This window comes from Pristis pectinata, chromosome 1, assembly GCF_009764475.1.
Source record: "Pristis pectinata isolate sPriPec2 chromosome 1, sPriPec2.1.pri, whole genome shotgun sequence".
NCBI lineage: Eukaryota > Metazoa > Chordata > Chondrichthyes > Rhinopristiformes > Pristidae > Pristis > Pristis pectinata.
Window position 1 is genome coordinate 135,468,763 of NC_067405.1, and position 19,147 is coordinate 135,487,909.

A 19,147-nucleotide genomic window follows, 5' to 3' on the forward strand; every position below is an offset into this window, starting at 1 on the left:
TTGGTGTTATTTCATTTCACATTAGGAATACAACTGGGTGCCTCCTGGTGTGAGTCACTCCTTGCTGTCATTCCCTGTGCGGTATGCAGGGGAACTCAGTCCATGTTTCACAGGAATGGCTACATTAGGCACTCCCAGATCAACCTTGCTGGATTGGGACCCCTGTAAAAGATCTGAGTAAAGCTGTCCTGATTCCAATCATTGTGCACTCAAATTACGGAAGTAATGGATTTTTAATGCAGGATTGAGGGGGAATAATTGTCAGGATTGGTGTTTTATGGCATTGTTCTTTCAACCTTAGGTTGATCATCCCAGTGACTGTTGGTTCCAGTGGTCTTGGGTCAGTTCAGCGGGAACAAACAAAGTTTCAGTGTAAATCCATATCAAACTGGCCACAGGATATCTGAGATGAATAGTCGTTAATAGCTTCCGTATCTGAGATTGGGATTGAAGCAAATTATTGTCTAATTAAGGGGAGCACTTTATGTAATGCAGCAGGAATAAATCTGGCCTGCACTCTAACAATTGTTAAGTGAATACGCGCATGTGTTTACAATAGACATCTGTTTAGAGTGCCTCTCCAAAGTTGTCAAACACAAGTCCCAGAGTCAATATTAATACAAGGAATTGTGGGTTTAGAAGGAAGCTTTCAGGCAATCTCCAACAAAATTTTTGAGGGGATTTGTCTCAGTAGTGAAGCAGCTTACTGAAGTCACATCCCTATACTTAAGAGAGAACCTCCTTCCTTCTGGGACGTATTGAACGGCAGGAAAAGCCAAACAATGTATTATGACCCAGCTCAAAAAATGGTGAACCTTGTCCATGAGAAAGCTGTGCATTAATGGTATTTGCCTACTTTGTACTCAATAATGCAGCAAGATACTTAACTAAAATAAACCAGATTTGTAAAAACCCATAAGATCTAAAATATGTGGAGTCTGCTTACTGTTTTAAAAAGTTTAAGTGAATTAGTTTATTAAAATGCATGTTTTGCATTTTCCTTTAAAGATTGTCCTTTAAAGTCAAACACAGAGCAAAACACACTGGGATGTATTTGATTGAGGTAAACATGAATGTGTCAGCACAATAAAAAAAAAGCAAACACCTGATACAAGTCTGGAGGGTGCAACAAAACAACATGTTGTTCCAGGTTTCTGACCCAAATATTCATTCTTATTTCCAGATATCAATGAGTGCAGTTTCTCAGATTTTCTTTGCCAACACCAGTGCGTGAATGAGCCAGGGGACTATTACTGCATCTGCCCCAAAGGCTACACCATGTATGACGACAACAGGAGCTGCCAAGGTAAGAAGATAGTCAATCTTACTCACAAATATTTTATCAAGGTTTATGTTTGCTGTTAGTATCTTGAAGGCCATTCTCATGGGCCATGTGCCTGTGATTGCCCTACCAAATATCAGAGTCAGAATCAGGTTTATTATCACTGACATATGTCGTGAAATTTGTTGTTTTCCGGCAGCAGTACAGTGCAAGACGTAAAAATGACTGTAAGTTACAAAACTAAATAGTGCAGAAGAGGAATAACTTGGTAGTGTTCATGGGTTCACAGACTGTTCAGAAATCTGATGGCTGAGGGGAAGAAGCTGTTCCTGAAACATTGAGTGTGGGTCTTCAGGCTCCTGTACCTCCTCCCTGATGGTAGTAACTTGAAGAGGGCATGTCCTGGGTGGTGAGGGTCCTTAATGATTGATGCCGCCTTCTTGAGGCACCACCTCTTGAAGGTGTCCTCGATGGTGGGGAGGGTTGTGCCTGTGATGGAGCTGGCTGAGTCTACAACCCTCTGCAGCCTCTTTCGATCCTGCACATTGGAGCCTCCACACCAGGCATTGGTGCAACCAGTCAGAATGCTCTCCACTGTACATCTGTAGAAATCTGCAAGAGTCTTTGGTGACAGACCAAACCTCCTCAAACTCCTAACGAAGTAGAGCCATTGGTGTGCCTTCTTCGTGCATACATCATACATGAATCATACATCTGCAAGTATTTTACCAGAGGGTTAGACTTAATTGAAAGGGAGAAGAGATGACACAAGAAAAAAATGGTTCCCTGAGTATGGAATCACAGGTCTTAAAATAAGGGCTGCACAAAATTAAATGATTGCTAAATTCACAGAGATTTGTCGGACAACCGCTCCTTCCAAACTGTTTCTTCTGATGATGGATCCCAGCCAATACCCCTCAGCCATGCACACAACTAACAGAGACCTATGGTTGGTAAGTAGGTGGCCAATGGTTTGGGACTGCTTTATGAATCATTGCTTCCCTGGGGCTTGTTACAATGCAGCAGCACTGAAGAACCTGAAAGGTGAGATCCTCTGACCCCAGGTCCCAGCAGAGGGGTGATCCTTCTCCTGAACAAAGAAGAGGGTGAGTTCAGGCACAAACATAGTCACGTGCTCAGAGTTATTTTTATCCATGCACAGGATATGGGCGTCTCTGTCAATACACACATTCATTGCCTGTCTCTAAATGCCTTTGAACTGTGGCTTGCTGTATACGTGATCCAGTACTTCATGGTAATACAACATCCATAAGCACCAAGGATTGCCAGAACAAAGGGGATTAGATGGAGGATGAGGCACACTGTGCCTTGAGTGGTGCAGCTGATAGAGCTGCTTTCTCACAGCACCAGAGACCTGGGTTCAATCCTGACTTGGGGTGCTGCCTGTCTAAGTTTGAAACTCTCTGGGTTTCCTCTGGGTGCTCTGGTTTCCTCCCACAGCACAAAGACTTGTGGGTTGGGAGGTTAATTGACCACTGTAAATTGCCCCTGGTGTGTAGGTGAGTGGTAGCATCTGGTGAGAGTTGATGATAATGTGGAGAGAATAAAAAAAATGGACTAAATGTAGAATTAGGATAAATGGATGGTTGATTGTTGGCTCAGGTTTGGTGGGCCAAAGGGCCTGTCTCCTTGCTGCATGTCTGTGATTCCGTGATTTTATGATTCTATGTGTTGAAGGAGGCATGCAGTGGGCTTGCCTTCATAGGTCAAGGCATAGAGAATACATTGCAACTTTACAAAACACTGGTTCGGCTGCACCTGGAGTATTGTGTGCAGTTCCGGTCGCCACACTATGGGAAGGATGTGTTTGCACTGGGAAAATGTGCAGAGGAGATTCACCAGGATGTAGCCTGGATTGGAGAACTTTTGGTACGGGGAGAGACTGGATAGGCTGGGCTTGTTTTCCCTGGAGCGATGGAGGCTGGGAGGTGACCTGATAGATGCACATAAAAATTGTAAGAGGCATGGATAGGGTACGACTCTATGAATGTAAGAGCATAAGAAATAGGAGCAGGTATAGGCTTTGAGACTGGTCCACCATTCAACAAGATCATGGCTTACCTTCTACCTCAACCCCATTTTGCTGCCCTATCTCTATATCCCTTGATTCCTCTAATGTCCAGATAATCTATCAGTCTCTGTTTTGGAAGCAATCATTGACTGAACCTTTACAACCCTCTGTAATTGAGAATTCTTAAGATTTACTACCCTTTGCGTAAAGAAGTTTCTCCTCACTACATGGCCAACCCCTTATTTTGAGATTGTGACCCTTAGAATCTAGAATCCTTGGTCAGCAGAAACATCCTCACCTCATCCACTCTCTGGATATTTTGTATGTTTCAATGAGGTCACCTCTCATCCTTCTAAACACTAAAGAATGGAGGCCTAGCCTACTCACTCTCTCCACATATGACAGTCCTGCCATCCCATGAAGTCCGTTGAATTTTCACTGCTATTCGTCATACCTCTTAATCCTGCATCTCCAATTCCAGATACTCTCCCTCCTTATGATTCGTTAATCTCCAGTGTTCCAAACTGTAGCCAGCAACTTCAGATCAGTCAAGTATGTGTTGTGCTGAGTATTCGTTCATGCAGATGAATCTAAAATCTGTCTCTTACAAGTCTCACAATGCACCTCTTCCTCTTGTAACGTTTTATGTAAGACTTTGGAAGTGGGGTGGAGTGTAGAGTGTAGGCAGGGAGGGTAAAGGCTGCTTGACTGCAAACACAACATCATCAGGTAAGGTAATGAAACACAAGAGACTGCAGATGCTGGAATCTGGAGCAACAAACAATCTGTTGGAGGAAGTCAGCAGGTTGAGCCCTTGAGTTTCTCCAGCAGATTGTCTGTTCCTCCAGGCAATGAAATAACTGTTTTTGCAATTGGTGTGGGAGGAAGTGGACCACAAGTTTGGGACAGTCGAGCAACCATTGGTGACTCTGTGGCATTGATCCAAAAGACCACGTGTTGAAATGTTCACCAACACGTCCAGCTTCACCTCCAGTTACAGTTATTGGGGGAAACCCTGTGGCATGTTCTGCAGAGTGTGGACAACATTTGAAATATTTTCTCTTTCTTTAGATATCGATGAGTGTGAGACAGGTAACCACACATGTACAGAAGAACAGATCTGCTTCAACATTCCAGGAACGTACAAGTGTCTGGACCCAGTGCATTGCCAGGATCCTTACATACAGCTGAATGAAAAGTAAGAACTCTGGTGGACAACAGCATGGTATTGGTTTATTATTGTCACTTGTACTGAGGTACAGTGAAAAACTTGTCTTGAATACCGATTGTACAGGTCAATTCATTACACAGTGCAGTTACATTGAGTTAGTACAGAGTGCATTGAGGTAGTCCAGGTAAAAACAATAACAGTACAGAGTAAATTGTCACAGCTACAGAGGAAGTGCAGTGCAGGTAGACAATAAGGTGCAAGGTCACAACAAGGTAGATTGTGAGGTCAAGAGTCCATCTCATCATATAAGGTCGATGCCGTTCAATACTTATCACAGTGGGATAGAAGCTGTCCTTGAGCCTGGTGGTATGTGCCCTCAGGCTCCTGTATCTTCTACCTGATGGGAGAGGAGAGAAGAGAGAATGACCTGGGTGGGTGGGGGTCTTTGATTATGCTGGCTGCTTCACCAAAGCTTTCAAAAAATCTGTCAGTTTCTTGAGGTATTTGTGGGCCGAAGGGTCTATTTCTGTGCTGTGCTGTGTTGTTCACTGTTGTGTTCTATATATTTAGACTTACAACCCCTGAGTAAAGAAATTTCTTCTCTTCTCAGTCAGTATGCTGGGACTATGGGCCCTCGAAATAGATTCTCCCATTACAGGAAAGAGCCTGTTTGCATCTACTTAAGAATATTGTACATAAATCAACTATTATAAACTCCGGCCCTACACTAAGTGTGAAACAAATAGGACAAACATTGTGAACCAAATAATCTTGGACTTCTCTAGTATTGGTCTTGGTATTGGTTTATTATTTTCACTTGTACGGAGGTACAGTGAAAAACTTGACTTGTGTACCATTCATACAAATCAATTCATTACACAGTGCACTGAGGTAGTACAGGGTAAAAGCAATAACAGAATACAGAGTAAAGTATCACAGCTACAGAGAAGTGCAGTTCAGGTAGACAATAAGGTACAAGGTCACAACAAGGTAGATTGTGAGGTCAAGAGTCCATCTCATCATATAAGGTCGATGCCGTTCAATAGTCTTATCACAGTGGGATAGAAGCTGTCCTTGAGCCTGGTGGTATGTGCCCTCAGGCTCCTGTATCTTCTACCTGATGGGAGAGGGGAGAAGAGAGAATGACCCAGATGGATGGGGTCTTTGATTGTGCTGGCTGCTTCACCAAGGCAGCGAGAGGTATAGACAGAGTCCATGGAGGGGAGGCTGGATTCCATAATGTGCTGGGCTGTGTGTCCACAACTTTTCTGCAGTTTTCTTGTGGTCCTGGGCAGAGCAGTTGCCATACCAAGCTGTGATACATCCAGATAAGATACTTCCTATTGTGCATCGATGAAAGAACCTATAATGTGAGGAATTCACTGTGAAATCCATTAACTATTGTTTTTCCTCTGTGTTGCAGCCGCTGCATGTGCCACAGGGACAACCTTGGGTGCACAGATCAGCCATTCACCATCCTATACAAATACATGGACATTGTGTCGGGAAGGAGTGTCCCCTCGGACATCTTCCAGATGCAGGCTACGGCTCGTTTCCCTGGAGCATACTACATCTTCCAGATCAAATCCGGGAACGAAGGCAGGGAGTTCTACATGAGGGTAAGCTGTGGCTTCTGTGGTTACACTTAAGAATGCCAAAGAATACACTAGCTAATCCAGAATGAAAGTGGGAACTCAGGTCTAGTAACAAATTTCTGAAACAAACACGATTAGCTCAACCCCCCTCCCAATTTGCATCAAAATATATCTTACACCGACTTTATTACACAGTCTCCTTTCAACTTTTCAAAGTCGGTTTCTTTGACTCTCTAGTGTGTTCAGCTGACAGCTGCCATCTCACTAACCCCTTGGACCTGTTGCCTCTTCTGTGTTCCAGAAGCCACAGATAATATTTTCAGCCTATCCAAAAGCACCAAGAATATTTCCTCCACAGTTTAGCTACTTCTCCTCCACCCTCGGCTTCCACTTGCATTTCATCTAAAAGGAATTTGTCTCCTGCTGGTCCAGGGTATACCTTGCAAACATCTAAATGATGATGCCAGCCTCCTAGGATTGCCTTGGAGTGTCTCAGAATTGGTCAGAATCAGAACTCAGGAAAAACCCAGGAAGAAAATACTTACAGCTTCAGCATACTAAGGGATCTTGGGGTCCAAGTCCATAGGTCCCTGAAAGTGGTCACACAAGTTAGTAAGGTAGTGAAAAAAGGCATATGGCACACTTGCCTTTATTAGTCGAGGCATTAAGTTCAAGAGTCAGGATGTTGCAGCTTTATAAAAACCTGGTTAGAGTGCATCTGCATTTAATTCTGGTCACTCCATTATAGGAAGGTTGTGGAGGCTTTGGAGAGGGTGCAGAAGAGGTTTACCAGGTGGCTGCCTGTATTAGAGGGCAAATGCTATCAGGAGAGGTTGGACAAGCTAAAGTTGTTTTCTCTGGAGTGGCAGAGGCTGAGGGGAGACCTGATAGAATTTTATAAAATTATGAGAGGCATAGATAGAATGGACAGCCGATATCTTCTTCCCAGGGTCAAAATGTCTAATACAAGCGAGCATGCATTTAAGGTGAGAGGGGAAATGTTCAAAGGAGATGTGTGGGGCAAATTTTTTACACAAAGAGTAGTGGGTGCCTGGAATGCTCTGCCAGGGGCAGTGGTGGAGGCAGATACAATAGAGGCATTTAGATAGGCATGTGAATACGCAGAGAATGGAGGGATATAGACCGTGTGTAGGCAGAAGGGATTAGGTTTCATTAGCTTAATTAGTTCGGCACTACATCGTGGGTCAGAGGGCCTGTTCCTATGCTGGACTGTTCCATGTTCTTGGTTTCAAATTGTTTGAAGACTTACAAGGGAGCTGGGAGAAAAGGCTGGTTAATTGAATTCAGGTGGATATGTCGGGAAATCTCAGGGATATATCCAATAAAATTTAGTAACTCTCATGATGTGAATAATTAATGAACACTTGAGTATTGCCTGCTATTGGCACTTGATGATTCTATCAAAATTTTTATTCATTTTTGGCTGTTTTATTTAGAACATAGAACATGGAACAGTACACTGCAAGAACAGGCCCTTCAGTCCACTATGTCTGTGCAGAACACAATGCCGAATTAAACTAAGTCTCTTCTGCCTGAGCATGATCCATTTCCCTCCATCCCCTGCATGATCATGTGTCTATCTGAAAGGCTCTTAGACCCCACTATCCTATCTAAACTTAAGAACTGAAGGAATAGGAACATGAGTAGTCCACTTGGTCTGTCAATAATATGCTGGAGGAACTCAGCAGGTCGAGCAGCATCTGTGGAGGGAAATGAGCAGGACAAGTGTCAAGTATGTTTTGTAATTCAATAAGATCATGGTGCAGTATCAACCTTCCAGTCCAATCGTCATATCTTACTTACTTACTACAACATCGAAGAAGAGCATTCATTCCCTGCCAGCTCCCAGCAGAGAAATCCCATTGCCCTGCTTCTTAATTCCCTGTGTCCATAGCATTGTGGCCTTTGGACCTCATCAACGATTCAAACAAGATCACAGTATAGAGCAGCCAGCAAGTTCTGGGCTTCAATGTTGGCATGGTAGTTCTGAACTCCCTGATAGAGGCAGGAAACACTGGGATTTCAACTAGGAACTGCCAGGATTTCATGCCAAGTTCCAGCCCAAGATTGCGACCATCCATCTTGGTTTCCTTCTGCTAGGAAAGAAGAATAGTTTTCCTCCTTTGAGTGTGGGTGACAATTGAAAAAAAGCAGCATTGATTTGGCTTTTCATTATACACCTCCCTGGGCTAGCTCAGTTGTTATTGTCTGTTTTACACGATTACTCAAAGTCACAATTACTGACAGAAAGTCATCATATACAAGATTGTGGAAGGGTGATTGTACAAGGAATTGGAAGGGTACAATTTACAGGCGCCAATTAACCTTACCAGCATGCCTTTGCCAGCATGCCTTTACCAGCATGCCTTTACCAGCATGCCTTTGCCAGCATGCCTTTACCAGCATGCCTTTGCCAGCATGCCTTTGCCAGCATGCCTTTACCAGCATGCCTTTACCAGCATGCCTTTGCCAGCATGCCTTTACCGGCATGCCTTTGCCAGCATGCCTTTGCCAGCATGCCTTTACCAGCATGCCTTTGATGAGGGAGGAAACCAAAGCACCTTGTGATCACGAGGAGAAAATGCAAACTCCATTCAAACGGCACCTGAGGTCAGGATCGAACCCAGGTCCCTGGAGCTTTCAGGCACCAGCACTAACCGCTGCGCCACACACTATTATTTCCCTCTGTCTAAAAATCTATTCATCTCAGCATTGAATATACTTAACCATTGAGACCCAGTGCCTTCGAAGGTAGACATCAGAGCACTGGGTCATTTTTATTCTGTCAGAGCCAAGAATAGCCACACTGAATTATCCTTTGCAAAATTTACCATGCTACTTACTGAGATCTAAGTTACAGAATCTTCCTTCAAAGTCCTCTACGCCCACATCCTACAGTTAGGAAATGTGACCCTGGGTGCATGGGTTAAGGTTGACAGAGCATAAATTTATAATTTATAATGTATGAACTGGGATACTATATTATAGAATTTATAATGTATGAACTGGGAAATTATATTACAGAAATGTCTTCCTGCTTGATAGTGAATGCTTGAATTCATTTTCAGTAGGGTCATCATGGTTTTATGAAAAGCAAATGATGTTCAATAAATCTGTTACACTTTTTGAGCATGAAACAAGTGGGGTGAAGAAAGGAGCCTCAGTAGCCATGTAAAAGGCTTACAGTTTTGCAGATAGTTGGCAGGGACAGAGGATTGACTAACTGATAGAAACCAGAGAGCTGGGATAACTGGTTCATGCTTAGGCTGAGGCACCACAGGCGTCAGTGCTGGGGCTTCAACGATTTACAATCTATCTTAATGACTTAGATGAAAGGATCAGGTGTATTGTAGCTAAATTTGCTGACAAAACTAAAATAGGTACCAAAGCACTTTGTAAGGTCACAAAGTGTCCGCCATGAGATAGCGTCATTGAGGCACACAGCATGGAAAGAGGCCATTCGGCACACCACATTCACACTGACCAGTGGGCTCCCATCTGTATAAATCCCATCCCGCTTGGCCCATAGCCTTCTATGCCTAGGCGATACAAGTGCCCGTCTAGACACTTCTTAACTGCTGTCAGCGTATTCCAGGTACTCACCACTCTCTGGGTGATAAAATCCCCCTCAGATCCCCCCTAAAGCTTTTACCTCTTACCTAAATCTGTGTCCTCTAGTTTTATCTACCTCTGATATGGGGAATAGTTTCCTGCAGTCTACCCTATCTACACCCCCCATAATTTTATATACCTCAATCATATGCCCCCTCAAACTCCTCTGCTCCAGGGAGAATGGCTACAGAAAGCATCAGATAGAGAGATACATTAAGTTAGCATGTAGGTGCATTAAGTCATTTGGAATACAAATGGATGTTGGCTTTGAGTGAAAAGAGGATGAAGTATAAGATCAGGAAGGCTTGCTACAACAGTAGAGGACATTGGCGAGACCACAACTGAAGTACAGAGTTTTGGTCTCCTTAATTAAGGAGGAATATACTTACAATGGAGGCTGTTCAGAGAAGTTTTGTTAGGTTGAATGCTGGGATGAAGGGGTTGTCATCTGAGGAGAGGTTGTGCAAGTTGGGCCTGTGCTCCTTGGCATTTAGAAGAATGAGAGGTCATCTTAACCATATAAGATTCTGAGGGGTCTGGATGCAGGGTCATGACCCAAAATATCAACCATCCCTCTGCCTCCACAGATGCTAGTTGATCCACTGAGTTCCTCCAGCAGTTTGTTTTTTGCTCAAGATTCTGAGGGTCTTCACAAGGTAGATGCTGAGGCAATCTTTCCCCTCATGGGGGAATTTAGAATCAGGGAGGAATGTTTCTGGATAAGAGGTCATCCATTTAAGATGAGGTCGAGGAAGAATTTCAAAGCAAATGTATAAAAGGCAGTAATGTAGTCCTGTGACTGGGTTCAGAACATCCATGACCTTATTGAATGGTGGAGTAGAGTCAAGGGACCATGTGGCTTTTACATTCCTATATCTTCTGACCAGGGAGTTTAAATGGGGCCACTTTTGAAGGGGCACATTGGACACATATTAAATGTATGCATACACATGTCCTTGAGATGCTTAACAATTAATGCAGGGACCGGTATCCTTCCAGCCTCAACCCTGTCCTTGGGATGTCCTTGTCAAAGCCCTTGATTAAGATGGGCAATGTTAACTAAAACCAGAAAATGCTGGAAGAACTCGGCCTGTCAAGCAGCATCTGTGGAAAGAGAAACTAGTTAATGTTTCGGGTCAAGGACCCTTCCTCAGAACTGGGGGATGAGTGAGGGACTTACAGTCTTCAAAACAGAGCTGAGGGGTGAGTGAGGTGTAAGACAAAAGACTATATATTTACATAGTCTTCATATATATACACACACTATTACATAGTCTTCATATAAGGTCAATCAGTTGATAAGGAGCATGAATCCTGATCATGAGGAAGGCATTTTATAGAAACAAGGTCAAAAAGAAACATATGCATGATAATGGGAAACAATGAGAGAAAGCAGGCTATCTGAAGTTGGAAAATTTGATGTTCATTCCAGAATGTTGCAAAGCAGTGATTCGCTTGCACATCTTCTGATCTTGTCTTACTGCACTTGCCGTTCAAGACGTCACCTCAGAAGATAAGATGCTGTTCCTCTAGTTTATGTTGGGCCTAACAGTGGCATTGGTGGAGGCCACAGACAGTTTGGAATAGGAGTGGGATTGAGAATTAAAGTGGCTTGCAATAGGAAGCGCAGGATCACCCTCATGGGCAGAACCTACACTTTGTTTCTCCAACGTAGAGGAGGACACATTGGAAACACTGAATGCAGTGCACTAGATTGGAAGAAATGCAAGTGAATCGCCGCTTCACCTGCAATGATTGTTAAGGGTCCCTGGATGATGGGAAGGGAAGACGTGATTGAATAGGTCTTGCATCACCTCTGGTTGCATGGGAAGCTGCCAAGGGACTTGCTTCTTCCAATTTAGTCCACTGCATTCAGTGTCCTCAAAGGCTGAGTTCCCCCAACATATTTATTTCAGATTCCAGCATATGCAGTTTTATATATTTTCCATGCAATGTTAAGTGTTGATTAATATTGTTAATAAATAAGGTTTTTGCCTTCCTCACAAACCTGCAGCAAACTGGGCCAGTCAGCGCCACTGTGGTGATGACCCGTCCAATTAGAGGACCTCGAGACATCGTGTTGGATCTGGAAATGGTCACCGTGAACACCGTCGTCAACTTTCGAGGGAGCTCAGTGATCAGACTGACTATCTTTATATCTGAGTACACATTTTAAAGCCCTTGGGTTTCCCAGGGCCAGAGGTTCTGCAGCTATGTTTGTTTTTATGACTGAATGTTTCACTGACGTTGCTAAGGCAGAAAGCTGTTTTTGATAATACATTGCAACTGTATAGATTCTAAATTCTGTCTGCTTTTTTATTTCCCGGCTGGGTCAGAGATATTGTACAACTGCCCATGAATAGAGATGCAAGGCCTTCATGCTGCAGTATATTCAGGAAGGCATTGTGATGTTCTTAGCCCTTGTTTACCCATTAAGAAGAACAACAGTGTCGAAAAGGCTAGACAGAATTGTCGGGCAATTTAAAAAATATATGTAGTTGAGTCTTGTGATATAGCTGGCGTGGTTAAGGCCAAATATATGGTCCATCACTCGTCACCCTGAAAGTTAGTTGGTCTCTGCAACTGCTGCAATCCCAATAATGAAAGAGCAAACGTGGATGGGATTTAGTTAGGTAATTCCAGGATTTTGACCCAGTAGCAATGAAATAACAGAGATCCAATACCGTGTGACTTGGTGGACAACAAAGATCTCATGACATTGACACTCTTATCCTCATTAGTGGTAAGTGCTACAGGGCTGGGATGTGCTCTTAAAGGTCTTAGTCCAACTCTTTGGACTGAGAACAGAAGATCATTACCTATTATTTGTGAGATGCAATATCCTCAATATCAGTGTCCGCATAACACTCCACAATCTCCCCCACTCACCCCCCAATCTCCATGCTTAATCCTTAGTTACACCCTTCAAGTTGAAGGGTGTTTTGATAAATTGTGGACTTTGTTGTACATAAAAGAATTATGGTTCCACAAGCTGCCTGGTATAATGCGTTATATTCTGAGATCATTACGAGCATTTTAACACGGTTCACACATTATCATGAAAAAGTCAGTGAAAAAGTCACAGGGGAGAATTTGTTTTCTTAGCTTGTAATTCTAATCTGCAATACGTTTTCTGAAAGAGCAGTGGAAGCAGATTTAACAGGTATAAAACTAAAAAGAAAACATTTTCTACACTGGAGGAGAGAGACGGATGGAGTTAGTTGGCTTGCTCCTTCAGACATCCAGAACAGCCACAGTGTTCCACAGTGTATAGGGAGGGAGAATCAACAGCCATTGATATCACATACTGAATAACACAAAGATTCATTCATGTGTTTGACTTGCAGCTCAAAACTCTGGAATCTGATACTTGCATTTAATAAATGCCTAATGCAACGGTGTCAGACATGATATCACAACAGGGTTCTGATGCTACAGTGATACCTCTACCGTCTTGTTTGCATTACTTTAATTCCACACTCATTGTCTTCAAGCAGCTAGTTTCCAAAGCAACAGGTATCTATATTAATCACAGAAACTTGGAGCCACCCTATACAATTCGAAACAAGTGTTGGATGTGCTCCAGAATCAAATGATCCAATAGTTACCTGTCCAGTGACACATTGAAAGCTCAATGGTAAACTATTATTTTACCACCCATATTACATGCTGCCTCAGGCACTAATAAGTGGCCTAGATTCTAGAGTAGCTAAAAGACTGAAGTCATTGAACTACATAGATTAACCTAACTGGATAAGTTTCCCCTTGGAGAATTTAATTTCGCCCAGCTAACAATGCATTCTTATTGTCCCAAGTATGTCACCTCTTTGTAAAACAGACAGACACTTCTATAGTCCTTCCTATCATATGATATCTTTATAACTTGGTTCTCAAATCATGATGTGGTGACAACAACAATAACTTGCACTAATATGGCACCTCTGATGTAAGAAATGTTAACAGAATTATTGCCAAATGAGATATTTGACAGAGATATCAGGGCTAGTAACAAAAGACTTGGACAAAGGGGTAGTTTTCTCAGACCTTCTAAAAGGACAAGAGCAAGATGAATAGTTAAAGGAAGGGATTTCAGGAGCTTAAGGTCCTTGGCTGCTGGGAACACTGTTCCCACTGGTCAGATGGTTTAAATCAGGACTGTGCACAAGGCCAAAGTTCCAGAAACTAGAAGGTTTATGGGAGTCCAGGGGATGAGGGATTGGCAGTGGGGGATGGATTGGTAGTGGTAGGGAACAAGGCTATTGAGGTGTTGTCAGAGCAGCAAGCTCTGTGTAGTACGTGCATGAGTCTTGGAGCAAACAAACAAAAGGCAACAGAGTTTTGGAAGAGCACAAGTCTACGTGGGGTATAATAAAGGTGTCGCTCCAGGATAATATTAGAATAATCATATCCAAAGGTAACAAAGCCATGGATAAGAGCATCCAGTAGGATTTGTGCTGAGGCAACAGTGGGGTCAGGCAACATAGCAGGGACAGAGGTAGACTCAGCTCTGCCTGAAACCCAGTCCCAATGTTGTAAACAGTCCAGGTCATCTTCAGGCAGTTTTCTGGGTGACTAGGGAGCTGAATGTGTGGCAGAGAGCAAGGGCAATGGCTGCAGACCTGAACATGTTTATTTGTAATATATTTCTGCTCAATGATGTGACAAATCTGAGACAGTGCAGTAGCCCAGAGAAGTGCTGAAGAGATAGAACCAAGTGTCATCAGGGGACACGTGAAACCTTGTATTGTCTTTGAATGATATCAGCAAACATTAGCTTACCGAGGAAATACAGAAGTACCCTAAGGTTGGACCCTTGGGGGAATCTGAAGGTAACGACAAAGGAATGAGCAGAGATTGCATTATGGGGGATCCCCTGGCTACAATTTGGTAAGAATGAAACCAAGGAAGACTAGTTCCTTCTGACTGGAGAATGGAGGAGAGGCTTTGGAAGAAGTAATTCAACTGTGCTGAAGACAGCAGATGGGCTAACAAGATTGGGAAGGATAGGTTACCCACTGTCAAGGTTGCAATGAATGCCATTCGTGACTTTGATGAGCCAATTCAATGCTGTAATGTGGCCGGTTCCTTTGATTTCTCCCTTTCCTTTTCAATGACAGAACATGGTCAGGATACAGAAAACTATTGTTAATAAGAAAATATGCCTAAAAATGAAGTAGTAGAGCTCAAAATGTGATTTTTAGTTCGTAAAACTGTTTATATTATAAAACTGTGACTGAAGCTGTCTTTCTTGGATGATGGTATAATCGTTTAAAATACATGGTCATTAATTATAAATTTTCTAAATCTTTCCCAGCCACTTGTCAATGTTTATCTCTGTTACTCGGTCAGAAAAGCAATTTCCCTTTGTCCCCACTCTCATCTAGAGTCCCCTTTGAAGCAGAAACCCCTGTCAGTCAAACTACATTTAAGGATCATCTTTTTGATATTCAGGTGTGCTTACAAATAGCAATGACACACTGAGCCTATCAGAACACAGAAACAAAATAAATTTGAATGAACTTTGTTAATGAATCTTCCCAATGAGATTTTTAAGTGAAAAACAATCAGATAGTATTGAACAGATATGTTTTACATATGAGAAAAAGTCAGAGTCAAGTTTATTGTCATACGCACAAGTACTTGAGCAATGAAAAACTTACTTGCAGCAGCATCATATGCATATAGCACCATATAAGCGGCATTCACAAGAAAAACATAAATTAAACATAAAATATGCACAATTTTTACAAGAAAGAATGCAAATAGAACAAAAAAAAGTCCATTTAAGTGCAAAGTGGTCATAGTGTTTCTAAACCATAGTAATTAGGTTTGTGCGCAGTTGGATCCAGAACTGAATGGTTGAAGGGAATAGCTGTCCTTCAACCTGGTGATGTGCGACTTCAGACTTCTGTACCTCCTGCCCGATGGAAGTGAATACATATCCCACCACTCCAATGTGGTCAAACTCTCACCTCTTTACCAATAGTAAGGGTACTCTGTGAATTGAATCTGGGGAAGATATCAGGCTAACAAAAGAAAACTGGCTAATCTACAAATTGAAGAGATGAGGTAAAATATTTGGCTGATTTTAATCTGTTGAGGGATTAATACTGACAAGGATATCAGGGAGAACACCCCTGCTCTTCGAATTGTACCATGAGGTGTTGAAAGGGCAGTCTGGAGCCTCATCTGGAAGGCGACTAGTCCTCCCACTTGATTAGCATGAAACTAAGAAAACTTGGAAAATAAATGGACCAGCAGGATTGGAAATTCATTCACAAGAGTGATGTGCTGTTGAAATTCAGCTCATTCAGAGTAAAGCAATGTTATGCACATTGTAGTCCTGATGGAGGGTCTCAACCCGAAACATCGACCATCCCTCTGCCTTCACAGATGCTGCCTGACCCACTGAATTCCTCCAGCATTTTGTTTTTTTGCTCCAGATTCCAGCATCTGCAGTCTCCTATTGTCTCAATTTTGTGCACATTACTGGTGTACCACAGGAAATAGCCGTCTCCCCATCTACCAGTGGGATGTACCGTCTCCCCAGCACATTATTCTGAAATAAAATTCTCCCAGATGACACCAACAGTTCTGCAGCATTCAAAATTCACTTACAGTGAGATTTACAAGATGGTTTTCATTTACTTGTAGATATCACAAAGGCACAATTCACTATTTGAAAACTCGAGTAAAAACAGCACTCACGGTCCACTGTATTCAACATGCCCTAAGCCACTATATTCTTTTGCTGTCATCCAACCATTAGAGGGGGTCGATAACAGCAGAATCACATCTCTCCCAACCACAACAGGACAGCCAGGTTTTATAATCCCATTTCCCCTGCAACCATGCTTTTTAAAAGACCAACACTCACAGTACATGCTTTATCTTCTTGATGATCTCTCAGAGATCAGATGCAACCTCATATAAGTGGGATCATCCCAGGCTACCTCTGCTGTAATATGTGGATCACCCATAATCCACACTCAAAGGCAAGTGACTTCATCTGCTTTTTCAATCCATGGGAGCAGCACTTCCCTGCATTGCAGGCATTTCCCAAGAGCATGGATTCAGAGAATGAACTCAGCTTTTTACAGAGACTTCCCTGGCAACTTCCCGCAGGAGTGCAAGGCTGCAGCCCAGGAGGATCTCTATGGTCCTCTTACACAAAGAACCTGCCTCCAGTGGGCATTGTTCTTCACTAGTCTGTACAGGTCCCTCTGACAATCCTCCCACCACTCGCCCATCATTGTAGAATCTATCCACTCCCTGTAGTTGGAAGATTGTTACGTTTATAATGCTACATCACTTCAAGAGCTGGATCCAAAGGTTGCGCTTCTGGGATACATGCTGAGAATTTGTATCAATAGGGAATGCTGCAATGAAACTGACCATATGACTTTCTGTTTGACATTACACTTCTGAAGATCTTGCTCTTTAGGTTATTTTTACAAGCAGCACTGGGGTAACTCACAAGGCTTCTTTAACACCAGAATAACCCAGCACAGAAGTGAAAAATCGAAACAAAACCTGCAGATGCTGGAAATCTAAAATAAAAACAGAAAATGCTGGAAATACCCAACAAGTCAGATTGCAGCTGCAGGAAGACAAACAGAATTAATGTTCCAGGTAGAAGATCCTTTGTTGGAATTAAATATTGACTCTGTTTCTCTTCCCACAGACACAACCTGACCTGTTGAGTATTTCCAGTATTTTCTGTTTTGGTTTTAACCAGCTAAGAGCAATTCCTAGGCTCTGGTATTTTATATCATTAGATTATATCTCTTCTTTCCTCAACCTATAAAGTTATTTCCCTGAAATATTTATAATAATTTCAGAACAACCTTTGCAATGGCCCTCAGATATATCAGAGCTCTACTATGTACACAATTTTTTGTCTCTTCATCAAAAGAGAAACCATCTCATTATTTGTGTGGTAGGAAACACTCTGTACGACACACCCAAGGAGACTTGAAAGGAAATTTATAGGAACTTATCTGAACGAACTGCATTAAAAATCAGTCATTCAACTGACATAATCCATTCGAGGAAGTGAAGCACAGCAAATTACTGGATACAGTTGAAAAGGAAACTAAAAGGCACACTGAGGTGTTTATTTATGTGGTGTATGTACTTCGAATGGTCTTTTCTTGCCTTATGCTCTCTAATGCAGAGATCACTTGTGGATTCTTTAATTAATCTGTCTGCTAAGGAAGGCACTCACCAATGCAATCCTGTTCAGCCAAAACTCAGTAGAAAGGCAAAAATGCAGCACTTACTTTCATTTGAACGTTTAACTTGTCTCTTTTCAAGAAAGAGGAAAAGTAAAACCTATTTATATAAAAACATTGCTGCACCCCGTACTAGTTGCTACACACTTTATCTTCTTGATGATCTCTCAGTGATCAGATGCAACCTTATGTAAGTGGGATCTTCCCAGGCTACCTCTGCTGTAATGTGTAGAAAGAAGTGGAAAGTATTACTTGAACTTTCCCTGACCAATGTCTGCCTCGTGCTATTGCAGGATTCTGACAGATGAATCCTTGATAGATGATAGACTAACCCTTACTTGTCATGACATGTATAGAATTTATTTTGTTAGTACCTCCTGGAGTCTTTTAGGCTATCCACTGGGCAGAGTGATGAGAGGTTGTTGGAAGTTCTGTCTTTGCAAGTGGACACTATTAAGCACTTTTTAGTTTGAATCTTTACGGTACTCTAAGTTCCCAGTCTCCCAAGTTCTGCAGTCAATATCCCTGAGTCAATCTGGATTTTGCATTTTAACAAATCACACATTTTCAAAAGCTAAGCAGAGCAAAGAGTAATTTTATAATGACTGAAGGTGATATAGATACTGAGGAATTAATGATCAAAGGATATTTCAGTGTCAGACTGCAAGTATTCTGTGTACTTTATTTAAGTATTTATTGTCTGAATCCAAAAATATATATTTTTTATTTTAAGTCCATACATTTTACCAATTGTTTCTATGTAAATAAGTAACAATTTGTTATTGCTATCTGTGATCTGCAACCTTAAAGAGACAGGATTGAATTCATGAATGATTAGAGTCTTAACTTGATATGTTTCATGCGAGGTTCCCAGAGTGATGTGGATGGGCAGTTTAGTTTAATTGCAAAGTTTATTGGAGAATAGAATCATAGAGGTCATAGAGTCCACCAGCATAAAAGAGGCCTTTCAGCTCACTGAGTCTGCCACCACCATCAAGCATCCATTTACACTCATTTTAGACTAATCCTACTCTATTCCCATTTTATTCTCCCCACATCCCCTTTAACTCTCTCTGGATTCTACTGCTCACTGACCAGCCAGCATGCCTTTGGAATGTGGGAGGAAATTTCACCCAGAGAGAACTCACACGGTCACAGGGAGAACATGCAAACTGAACACAATTAGCACCGGAGGTCGGG

At 42.2% G+C, this 19,147-nt stretch overlaps 1 protein-coding gene across 1 annotated transcript in view; it reads left to right on the forward strand.

Annotated features, from left to right (window-relative positions):
• The window catches only part of fbln5 (fibulin 5), a 67,988-nt gene extending 56,099 nt beyond the window's left edge, over positions 1-11,889 (forward strand). The window contains exons 8-11 of the mRNA XM_052018763.1: positions 1,184-1,306; positions 4,386-4,512; positions 5,909-6,104; positions 11,728-11,889. Coding sequence (XP_051874723.1) covers positions 1,184-1,306; positions 4,386-4,512; positions 5,909-6,104; positions 11,728-11,889 — 608 coding nt within the window. The remainder of the gene's footprint in view (positions 1-1,183; positions 1,307-4,385; positions 4,513-5,908; positions 6,105-11,727) is intronic.
• The last annotated feature ends 7,258 nt before the right edge of the window (positions 11,890-19,147 follow it).